Raw genomic sequence first — 11,643 nt, forward strand, 5'->3', positions numbered from 1 at the left:
TTTCAGTGATGAAAAGATATTTTGTTTTCAAAGGAGGTGCGTGTGCATGTTTGGGAACTGAAGGAGTATAAGGAGATTAGTTGTGTTGCTTTGTGCTGGGGGCGTGTGTGAGTCTGTGTAAGGTCTGGGAGGGGCAGCAAGTGTAGCTGTTTCGCTGCCCACTGGGTGTGCGTGAGGGAGTTTGTAGGGTGGGACTCCCACCCAAGAGTGTCCAGGGTCCCTCTGCCTGGCCTCTGCACAGTCACTTGACTCTGTATCTCCATCACCCCCAGCCCCAGCTCAATCCCCGGAATGAAATGAGGCCACCGTGAGAAACCGGACCGGCTTTGCATCTCATTTACATAAATATTTATTAATCGTCATTAAACTGAACAGAAACACGCAATGCACTTCGGGTGTCCGACGGGAGTTTCATCTTCTCTACAAGAGGAAGGTAAAATTGCGCGTGAGTGTGTGGGTGTGTCGCCTGTGGGTTTGCATCTTTGCATCGTGTGTTTGGACGCCTGATCTCCTGCCTCCGGTGGGGAGAGGTTCTCCTTTTGCCCTCTTTTTGGGAAACCTCCAGAAGGAGCCCTCAGCCCTCTCCCTGCCCACCTGTCAGCCAGAGCCAAGAGGACGCCTCTGACAAAAACTCCCTCTCCAGCCACCGGAAATCGCCAGGCGCCTGGCACCCACCGAGGCACAGTCGGGCAGGGGCAGGGCTGCCCCAGGTCTCCGTCTCCACCCCTTACCCCGGGAAGGGACAGAGTTGCCTGCGGGGAAGGGGGGGGGCCGGCGAGCTCTCCTCCCTCGGCCCTGGGACGCCCGCGCCGGGCCTGCGTGTGCGTTAGGTGTGGTGTGCGTGTGTGTGTGTGTCTCTCATGCAAACCCTCCCTCCCCAAACCGACCCCCCCAACAATTTGCCATTCCATACAAATTTGGAAACAGGTTTTTAAAAAACAGCATGACGCACAACGGGGACGGGGCGGGGGGAGGACAGTGGCACTGGGGCCCCAAATCTCGGAGTCACTGATTGTAAGAACCTGGGGAGGGGGAGGGGGCGGCGCCGGCCCCCACTTCACCAAAGTGCACAGACCCGCGCCTGGTCGGCCGCGGCCCCGCGGGCCGGGAGGGATATCCCGGGGCCGGGCCCGCCGCTAGGCTCAGTCAGAACCTCCTTGCATAGATATTTGTGTCTTTTTATTATTGGTAGTAGTATTTTTTGCCTTTTATTGCTTCTAAAAGTTCTTACTGCGTTTTCTCTGCGATCCGGACTCTGCGTTCGGCCTCCGTCGCCTCTTAGCTTTTTTTTTTTTTTTTGTATGTTTGTTTGTTTGTTTAAAAAAAGGAAAAGGGAAAACGGATTCTAGTTACAAATTGTCTTGGCCTCTCTTTCCTCTCGATCCACCTTCCCTCCCGCCAAAATTAAAATCACAAAACGCTGAGACTAGGGATTGGGGGTGAGGGCGTTCTAGGTCCAGACTCGGGTGCCCTGACTTCTGCCCTCTTCTAGAAAGAGGGGGCGCCCGGTTCCTTTCTGCCTTGGCAGCTCGGTGTCTGTTTTAAAAATAATAATAAGGAGAGGGGGAAAACAGTATCCCACAGCTCAGCTGCCCCCTTACCAAAGCCTTTGGGCCTTCAGGGAGGAAGGGGAGGAGGAAACCTAAGCGTAGGGATTGGAAATGGGGGATCTCCAGGGAGTGCCCAAAGAGGGGTCCCTAGAGAGGGACTCCCTGGGAAAGAGGAGGAGGGAACCCCTTGGGGAGAGAGAAGGTGAGTCCCCTGGGGGAAGCGAGGCCCCTGGGACGGGCCACCCACAGGTAAGAGGACTGCGCTGCCCAGGAGAGCGGCAGGACCGGCGGCCTGCTCCCCGTGCCCGGCGCCAGGGTAGGTGGGGATGCCCCTGCGCTCGGGGGGGGGGGGGGGCGGGGCGGGGCAGGGGTGTGGGCAAAGGCAAAAGAAAAAGAAAGGGGCAGGCGCGAGGTCTCAGTTATGGAAAAACGCATTGAGCTCCTCGTACATGGGACCCCGGTCGTGGTGAAGGTGCATATCGTAAGACAAGAGATTCTCCGAGTGGACGCCCCCGCGCACAGCCGACGAGCCAAAGACCAGCCCGTGGCCCGTGGGCCGCGAGCCGGGCAGCGCCGAGTAGTGCATAGAGTAATGGTAGCTCTTCTCGTGGTCGGGCGACGAGTCCTGCTTGAGGGAGAAGTTGCCATTGAGACAGAGTGGAGGGCTGAGCGGGCCCTCGTACTCGGAGCTGTTGTAGTCCGGGCTCGCGCCGCCGCCGCCCGCCGCCGCATACAGCGTCTCGTAGGCGGCGCAGTAGCCGTGGGTCCGCAGGGCGTGCGCCGCGCCGCCGCCCAGGCCGCCCGCCGCCTGGCACTGTGCGCCCGCCAGGCGCGAGCACGGGTACGGGTAGGGGTGCATGGCGAACGGGCCGCCCGAGCCGTGGAAGCGGCCCGTGCCGTCGGCGCCCTGCTCCGTGAGGAAGTTGCGCGAGTTGAGCTGCAGGCAGCCGGCCACCAGGTTGGTGGTGGGCTGCGACAGACCCTTGCACAGCGTCTGCACATAGGACACCAGGTCGGGCCGCTTGCCCGAGCGCAGGATCTCCGAGAGTGCCCAGATGTAGTTCTTGGCTAGGCGCAGCGTCTCGATCTTGGACAGCTTCTGTGTCTTGGAGTAGCAGGGCACAACCTTCCGCAGGTTGTCCAGCGCCGCGTTCAGGTCGTGCATGCGGTTGCGCTCCCGCGCGTTCGCCTTCTGCCGCCGCAGCTTGGAGCGCTCCAGGCGCGCCTTGGTCATCTTGCGCTTCTTCGGTCCGCGCTTCTTGGGCCGCTCGCCCTCTGCCTCGTCCAGTCCTTCCTCCTCCTCCTCTTCCTCCTCCTCCTCGCCCCCCAGCTCGCCTTCCTCCTTGACCTCGGCCAGCGCGGCCTCCGGCACCTCGTCTGCACGGAGAGGGACTGGCTTGGCGGCCCGGGCGGGCCCCGGAGCCCCAGGCGGCGGCGGAGGCGGAGGCGGCGGCGGCGCGTCGCCCTTGTCGCTCCTCGGCTCGTCGTCGTCGCCGTCGCCCCAGCTGGCGAACTTGGGCACGTCCGAGAGGAGACCGGGCTCGCTGAACAGGCGGGTCAGCATGGTGCCTGAGGGCGCCCCGCGGGCGGAAAGGGGAGACAGATAGCACAGAGTAAGGGGCGCTCTGGGGTCTTGCCGCCCTCCCCCATAACCCACCTCCAACCCCAAGTCTGTTGTAGGTTCCTCCCCAGGGGGCCCGGATGCCCACCTCGTCCGCCTGCCCCACCCAGAGCCGGCCCAGCCCTGTCCCGGCAGCCCGCCCGGGATCTCAGCCCAGGCCCTTTCCCCAGCGCTGGGCCCCAGCTCCGCCCCTCGTCTGAATGAGGGGCCGCTCCCCGAGCTTGGGTTTTCTCCTTGTCAGGGCAGGGACGGAGTAGGGGCTTTAGGGAACAGATATCTTCGCCTGGGGAGGCGGCGCGCGCGCTCTGAAAGCCTGTTCTCTCCCGGCGGTGGAGGAAGGCTGGGCGGCCGCTGGTGGGGACAGCTGCCCCGCTCGGCGGCTCTGGTGGCCCGGGCCCCTCGGCCCGGCTCCCCCACCCCTCCCGTGGCTCTCACCCCCACGCTCCCTAATCCAATTTGCAACTTGGCTGCGCGCCGCCCTCGGCTCGGCCCCCACCCCCGCAGCCCCAATTCCAGAGGCGGGAGGATCCTCTCTTCTAGCCGTTGTGTCCCCAGCTCCCGGAGCCGGCTCCAGGCGGCGAGGACCGAGGAGCCCGGGCGTGGGGAGGAGACTGAGAGAAGCGAGACCCGTCCGTCTCCCCTGCGGTCAGGGGCCCCCTTCCCCCCTTTAAACTGCCTCCCTCCCACACGGCTCTTCAGATCTCGTTGTATTTCGGGATTGATGGAAAAAAATCCAGATTTGTTTGTTTGCTTCTTTTTTTTGGTAATGGGGAAAGGTCGCAGGTTGCTCTGGGACAACCATCGGGGGGGGTTCCCACCTCAGCCTCTTCACCCCCCCCATGATCATGCTTCCCCCCTCCCCAAGCCCATCGCAGGCAGAGACACCTCCCTCTGCAGCCCCCTGAGCTGCAGCCCCTAGGAGAGAGGTAACCCAGGGCGCCTCCGATGCCCACCCCATGAGAAGAGATCGTCCCAGGAAGGGGGCATTTGGGGACCCTCCCGTCCGCCGAAGCAGCCCCCCCCCACACACAACCGGCAGGTCAGATCTAGCTCCCTTTCGGACAACTTACCTCGGAGAGGAGTCAAGGGGAGAGGGGAGGGGGAGGGGAGGGGGACAAGAGAGAGAGGGGGGAGAAGAGGAATCTTCTCGCTTATTTCATTGTTCCCCCATCTTCAGGGAGCGGGGGCAGCGGCTCCTCAAGGCGGCGGGCGCCGGCGTCTTCAGAGCGCCATGCGAACCGCGGAGCGAGTGTGGCATCTCTACCAGGCGGGGTACCAGCCTCTATGCCAGGCCATATGGGCTTGGCACGTCACGGGCAGCAGCTATCACATGAGAGACGGTGATTGGCATGCGTCTGCATTGGGGGAGAGCCGGCTCCCCCGGGACCCGCCGCCATCTGTCACTCTCTACTCCAAAAAAAAAAAAAAAAATTAAATAAATAAAATAAATAAATAAATATCTCTGCCGCCCTCCCCTCCCCGCCCAACGCAGGGAAAGCAGGGATTGAGAGGGAGGTGGGAGGAATTGCCCCCCTTGGATATAGAATCCCCCACATGGGAACAATGGAGTGGCAAGGCTGGAAATTGGGGTTTTCTGGTGGCCCCCAATTCTGTGCTCCCTCCAGGGTCCTGCTCTGTCCATTTCCTCCCTTGCAGGCTCCCAAAGGTAGGTCAGGGACCAGACCCTCGGGTCTAGAGAAGAACCTCCTCAGCCACAAAGGGACAGCTGAGGCCTGCTCCCAGGGTGGGCATGGAGGGTGTCCCTGGCCCAAGCCCCATAGGTAGATGTTGGCACCATGCCATCCCTCATCCCTGTCTGCCCCTCCCCCACCCACTCTCATGCACACACAACATATGTGGCTGAACGAAATTCAAACCAAGGGAAAGACAGAGAAAAGGAAAGACTTGCCTGGATGTCTGTGTCTCTGCATGGGTGTGTGTATCTGTGGGGCAGTGTGTATATCTGTGGAGTCAGCCGATGGGAGAGATTTCCTAGGGTGTTTGGGGGGCTTAGTATGTTGGGGTGAGGGTGGAGAGGAACCCCTTGGATGAGCCTCTGCACTGTGCAGCCACCATCTGGGAATGAGGGAGAAGGTCTCAGACTGGATTCCTAACCCAGAAATCTCTCACTCCCCACCCCCCACATCCCCTCCCCTGCTAGACAAGTGACCATCCCACCAGGGGCTTTTTTTCCTGACCCTCTGACTTGCTTATTCGAGGGAGGAGGGGGCTGGGCTGGGAATAGCCTAAAGTTCCTGGAGGAGACTCAAGCATTCTATTCCCCCTGCAAAAAATACTGAAAATATCGAAGCCAACTCCAGCAGTCCTGAGAGAGACCAAGGCGAGGTGGGTCAGATCAGACAGGTGTCTTGATAAGGAAGGTAGGCAGTTGCTGTTTTATCTTACAGCTCACCTTTCAACCCTCTCACTGGGCCAGACACAGATGTAGATGGCAGGAGTTAAGGAGGTACCTTTACACACACACACACATACCTGTTCCTCACTCTGTGGTGCAGAGAATGGATACACACCCCTACTCAGATAGATACGTGTGTGAGCAGGTAATCACAGTCAGGTGTAGAGAGACCCTTGCCCACACCCTGATTCAGGCATTTGTGTGTTTCAGATCCACATTTCCTGTCCCCCCTCCTTCAGCTTATATATGCACAGACAACTTCAATTATACCTTAAGCACACATACTTTGATGTCACCCATGTGCCAAGCACTATGGTGGTGCAAAAACTGAGGCTTCACCCTCACCCTGGGCAGATACATTTTCTCCCTGTAGGAGCTTCCAGAGGAGTCTTGGCCTGATAAGACACTGATTTGATGCCTGGTATAATGAATTAGGTTCTAAATAGAGGCACAGTGGCTAAGGAGGCCTTGGAGAAGGGGCTCTGGTGCTGTCTGAGGCTCTCAGAGGCACCTGGCTGGGAACTGAAAGGAGCCTCAGAATGCACAGTCCCAACACATCCTTTTACAGAGGCCCATGTTGGGAACTGACTTGCCCAGGAACACACAAGCGGAGAGCAGAACTGGGTCTAGAATCCAGGGAATTGACTCCCAGCCCAGTGCTCCTTCTACAACCCCACAATCTGCCTCAGTGGTCACTAAGAATGCGAAACCAATGGTAAGTTTTCCTCCATTCAAGGATCTTAGGTCTGGGAAAGTAGAATCCCACCTATGGCAGATGGTCTGGGGCATTCTGAGCATGGCAGAGAGAGAGGCCAAAGGATAGGCCTCAGGGGGAGAAGAGACTCAGGAGTGCTGGGCAGGCCCATCTAAGTTTGGGCACAGCCTCAAAGGCTTTACTGTCCCTTTACTGAGGGTGGGGTCTTCAATCCTGGCACATGGCCCTTCCAGAGCCCCCCAGTTGTATGATTTTGGTTACATGCACATGCTTTGGGCTCTGATTCTTGGCCACCCCCACTTACCAGCTTTAAAGAATGCTGAATGCCTTGAGCAAGTTACATGTAACCTCTCTCAGCCTTGATTTCCCTATCTGTAAAATGGGGATAATTATGCTAACCCCCTCACAGAGCTGTTGTTAGTGCTAAAGGGGATAATACGTGTAATGAGTTTAGCACAGGGCAGCAATATAGTGAACCTTCAATAAATGCCAGCTCTCATTTTTATTAAAGCACTTTGTAAACTGTAACATGCTTTACAATATTAATTTATTAATTTCTTGCACATACCCCCCCCACACACATACACATTCAGAATGCTTTGTCTATATAGGAACTGAGTTTTTGTTGAATTAATGGCTGAATGAATGGATGAGTAAGTGAATGAATGCTTCCTTGGGGTAGAAAGATACCCCCTGCCCTCTCCTTTGGACATGAGGGCTAGGTTAAGCCTCACAGGCCCCGAGCGGTTCTGCTTTCTGCTGTAGGCAGGAGGCTGAACCTTGCTCAGGACAGGTGAACCCTTGGAAGGTCCTTCCATCCCTCCCCTGTCTCCTGTCAGGAATGACCTCAGCTCTCTGGGTCTGAGAAGCCCCCGAGCAGCCCCCTAGAGAAGGAGGCCTGAGTCAGGGGTGGGGGGAGGTGTATGTGGGGGTATGGGGAACTCCATTCCTCTCAGTCTGTTTCCTGCCCCTGCCTTTTCTTCCTTCAGAAAAATGGAACAAGTTTTTCTCACTCGACACATTTCAACTTTTTTTTTTTAGAAGATACAATAAAAAACAGGGGAAAATTGGAACAGAGGGAGGTGTGGGATGGGTCCGCCTCAGACATGGGCTTGAAAGGGGTACAACACACACGTGTCCACACACACACAAACAAGTATGAACATACAGGGACATACATGCTCCTCTCCGTACACCCAGAGATGCAGAGATGCAGTGACAGAGAGACAGAAAGAGCCAGAAATGGAAGGAAGGAGACGGAAAGAGAAGGACACCCAGAGATGCCATCTGTTCCTCCCCCTGGCATTGGGGGAAGGGAGTTGGTGAGGGGCCTAGTCCCCTCCAGGTCTCTGAGAGGGAAAGGGGAATGGTGGGCACCTCAGCCAGGCCTGGAAGACTCCCATTTCTGCTGCCCACCCCCCTCCAGGGAGCTGGGAGCCGAGGGTCTGAGGTTCCCATGGAGACATAGCCCCATCCCAAGGGAGGCCACAGTCTGGGCACCTAAAATGGCTGCCTCAGAGGGGTAGCGGCCATTTTGTGCAGGCTTAGGTCCTGATGGGGGGCAAGAGGGTGAGGGGGGCTCAGAGTGAGGAGTAGAAAGAGAGGGAGAGGTTATGTCATTCCTGAGCAGTCTAGGGGACTCTTGCTCAGGGGACAGAATGAATGTTCTATAAAACTGCTCTCATTACACCTCCTGCTCCACCAAAATAAATACATGGACACATAAATCTGTAAAGGCTCCACTCCATTCTGACACCCAGAGGACACTTCGTCAGCTGCCACTACCACCATGCCCCAAATAAGATCCATGGGGGCAAGTGTGCTGGAGAAGGAGACTTGATTTCCCACCAAAGTGCCAAGCCATGGGGAGCAGGTGGGTTAGAACCCAGGTGCCCATTCCCTGGCCTCAGCCATCTACATCCGTCTCCTGGGGCCTCCTCGAGCTGAGGTGGGCAGGCAGGTGAAGAATGAGGGCAGGAGTGTGGTCAGGAGGGGGCAGCCTATTCTCCCCACCCCCACCTCGGATGTGAGGGAAAGGGCAGGAATTTGGAGACCCTCTGAGGGCCTGTGCTCCTGGCATTAGCTGTGCTGTGGGGGAAGGAGGAAGCGGAGGGGGCAGGCTGGCACTGCCCAGACGGCGCCTGTTCCATCAGTTCGAGATGCTCAAAGCTTCTTCCTGAAGCATAAGAGCACCTGCCACCCCCTTCACCAGCCCCCTGCCCCACCTCAAGTCCAAAAAGACCTTGGGGGAGGGGGACCTGCCGCTTCTTCCTGGCTCTGGGGTGGGCACCTGCCCCGCTGCCCCCTCCCCCCACCCGCCGCAGTGTTCTGGGGAGCGGCGGGCACGCCAGATGGCGTGGCTGAGAATGCGGCGACGTTGCCGGGAGGTGAGGGCTGGCACGGGTGATATGCGGCTGCGTGCCTCGTGGTGCCACCGGGGAGGGGGAGGGGGAGGACCAGTGAGGTGTAGCCCCCCTCCTCTGTGCTGACCTCCTGTCCTGACCTCCAGCTACTACCAGGACGCTCCTCCACTTCCTTTGCTTGCTCCCTGGGCTCCCACTCTGGGCCTAGGCCCCACCCAAAGATGAGTGGGCACAGGCCCATGGGGCCCGGCATGATGCTGAGAGTCCTGGGTCAGACCCCTGCTTCATCCTTCTTCCCCCCCACCCCCAACCCAGGACAAAGGGCAATGAAGGAGATCCGATAGTCTTCCAGCAAAGCCAGTCAGCACCCTCGGGATTGTTCCTTTGCTTCAAAAGGGGAGTGACTTTTGCCCTATAACCTTTGACCTCTGGCTTCTGAGCCCTGTGTTTCAGGTAAGAGCTCCTTCCCTGATGGGCGCTGATCCCTGAGTCTCCCTCAAACTCATCCTCATTCCTCACCAAGGTGTTTCCCGGACACCTCCTCCTGGGAGCCTTCCCTGACCTCTCCAAGCAGGGCAGCTTCAGTCCTTACCACCTGTTAGGAGGATCCATTTACTCATCTGTCTCCCTGACTCGACTGTGGTGGCTACTTGTTTCATATTTCAATAGTTCAGTGCTTCACACAGATTGTGTTGAGTTGGTGCTCAATAAATAATTGTTGCATTGATGCCTGGCTGGCTTAGAGGGTTTGGGGTACTGAGCCTTTCTCTGGAAAATCTCTTAAGGCAGTAAGGCCCATGGTCCCGGGTCCAGCCCAGAGCCCCCAGACCCCTCCTCCTGTTTTTTGCACAAATTTCAGTCTGGGGAGGTAGACTTGGGATGGGGGGGTCACAGATTCCCCCCAAAGTGGCCCTCAGAGAGAGGGCTTAGGGCGTGGAGGCTGAGCTGGGGAGTGCCCACCCCCATTCCCTGGACACCAAGCTCTGGTTCTGAGGCCACATGAGGCCTACAGTGCCTCCCCCACCCAGGGTGTTCCCTCCCAGCTGTAGACTCCCCTGCTCAGGCCTCACACCTCTCTGCAGGCTCAGAGCCCCTCTCCTTCCTACCCCACCCCACTCTGACCCTGCATGGGGTGGATGAAACTCCCTGAGGGGAGGGGAGATGAGGTCCAGGGACAGGGCTGAGTCCTACTCCTGCTGCCTTTTCTTTGCTGATGCTGCTCCCCGAAGCCACTCCCCAACATCTCAGAACCCTTCTGTCTTAGGGACCCAGCCCAGGCCCTCCTCCTCTGGGAAGCCCTGACTTCCCACAGGCCCTCGCTCCTGTGGCTTCCTGCGCAGGACCAAGGCTGCCCATCCTGCCCATCCTATCTGAAAGGCAAATCTGAACGTGGTGTTCTCCTACTCAGGTACCTTCAACAGCTCCCCATCACCCCTAGAATCAGGCCATGCTCCTTAGGGACACCCCTGATCTGGCTGCTGCTCAACTCTCCCTAGACACTTGTCCCTGTCTTGACCCCTGCCCCTCAGCAGCTCTAAACTGCTTCTGCTTTCACAAGCCTCATGACTGTGAGCCTTTGCTCAGGCTGTCCTCTCTACCTTTCCCCATCTTTTAAGCCTAAGCATCACCTCCTCCAGGAAGTCTCTCTGGGTTAGATGCCCCTCCCCAGGCTCCCCTGATGCCTTCTGCACACCTCTACAAGGGCGCAGGCCATGACCTTTGCCTCATGGATGTCTCCCACCTGGCAGCACATTCCTTGAAGGCAGGAACTGGGCCCAGAGCCTGGCACAGAGAATATCCTCAATAAGTGTTTGTGACATCAAAGGCCTGTCCTGCCACTGTTGCAGGAAGTGCCAGTTCTACCCCAGAAACTGAATGCTGCAGCCAGAGCAGGACACCCACACACAGGAAGCCCCTCCTCGAAACTCTCCTTCCTTTGCCCTCAGCCTCCCTACGGATCCCGGCACTGACATGGAAGTCGGCCTTCCCCTCTGTAAAATGGGCATGGTAATTACAACAAGACCTGCCTGCTCAGACTATAACGTCAACCTAGCTAACAGGTGTGACAGTGCCGCCTCAGCCCACGGGCCTGTCCAGACAGGGCTGATTTCACCTTAAGCCCCTGATCACCTTTAAAAATTTAAAATTTAAAATTTAAAAATCTTTGTTCCTGGAGCTCTGTTCACCACCACATCTTGGTTCTGCCTTTCTTGTCAGTTCTCCAAGAAAGCAGTCGGGATGGCCTGCCCCTGTCCCTTCAAGGGTGCACACAGGAAGGCAGTCAGATGAAGAGGGAGCTCGAGGTGGCTGAAAGAGCACTGGGCTTACCGGGGTCTTGACCTTGGTCTAAATCACATGGCCCTCTGCGTCCTCACCTGTAAAATGGGGATAGTGCCACCTGCCCACGTCAGCACTGACAACTCGAGGACGAAAAGGACAGCCAGTCATGAAGGGCACTCGAGGGGTTAAGACGTGATTGATGGGGGATGTGGGCACCTGATGGGCAGGGCAGGGCAGTGGGACAAGCAGAGGACAGGATGTGTGTCCTGGGCTCTCCCTCCTTCGGGCGGGCCCCGCTGCGAACTTCTCTGTGCCCTGGGCATTTCCTGGTTTCCTCTCCTGGAAATCCGAGCCAGGGATCTGGGCTGCGGACTTGGGGGGCCTGATACCACATGGTTCTCTGATGCCTCCCTTGAGCCCTGGACGGGTGCAGGGGGCACCCCGGGCTGGCAGTGGGCACAAATAACCCGCAGCTGCAGCCGTGCTGGTACTCACAGGAGGACAGCCTCAAAGGGCCATGGTAGGGGTGTACATGGAGGGCACAGCCAGGGCAGGAGGTCACAATTTTTTTGTGTGTGTGTGAGGAAGATCAGCCCTGAGCTGACATCCATGCCAATCCTCCCCGTTCTGCTGAGGAAGACTGGCCCTGAGCTAACATCCATGCCTATCTTCCTCCACTTTATGTGGGACGCCGCCAC

General features: G+C 57.9%; 1 protein-coding gene across 1 annotated transcript; it reads right to left on the bottom strand.

Moving 5' to 3' along the window:
- Positions 1 to 1,965: 1,965 nt before the first annotated feature.
- NEUROD2 (neuronal differentiation 2) lies at positions 1,966 to 3,114 on the bottom strand. Its single transcript, XM_058560865.1, has one exon. It carries the CDS (start codon positions 3,112 to 3,114, stop codon positions 1,966 to 1,968), a length of 1,149 nt encoding a protein of 382 aa, XP_058416848.1.
- Positions 3,115 to 11,643: the final 8,529 nt, after the last annotated feature.

Source organism: Diceros bicornis, chromosome 18 (assembly GCF_020826845.1).
Source record: "Diceros bicornis minor isolate mBicDic1 chromosome 18, mDicBic1.mat.cur, whole genome shotgun sequence".
NCBI lineage: Eukaryota > Metazoa > Chordata > Mammalia > Perissodactyla > Rhinocerotidae > Diceros > Diceros bicornis.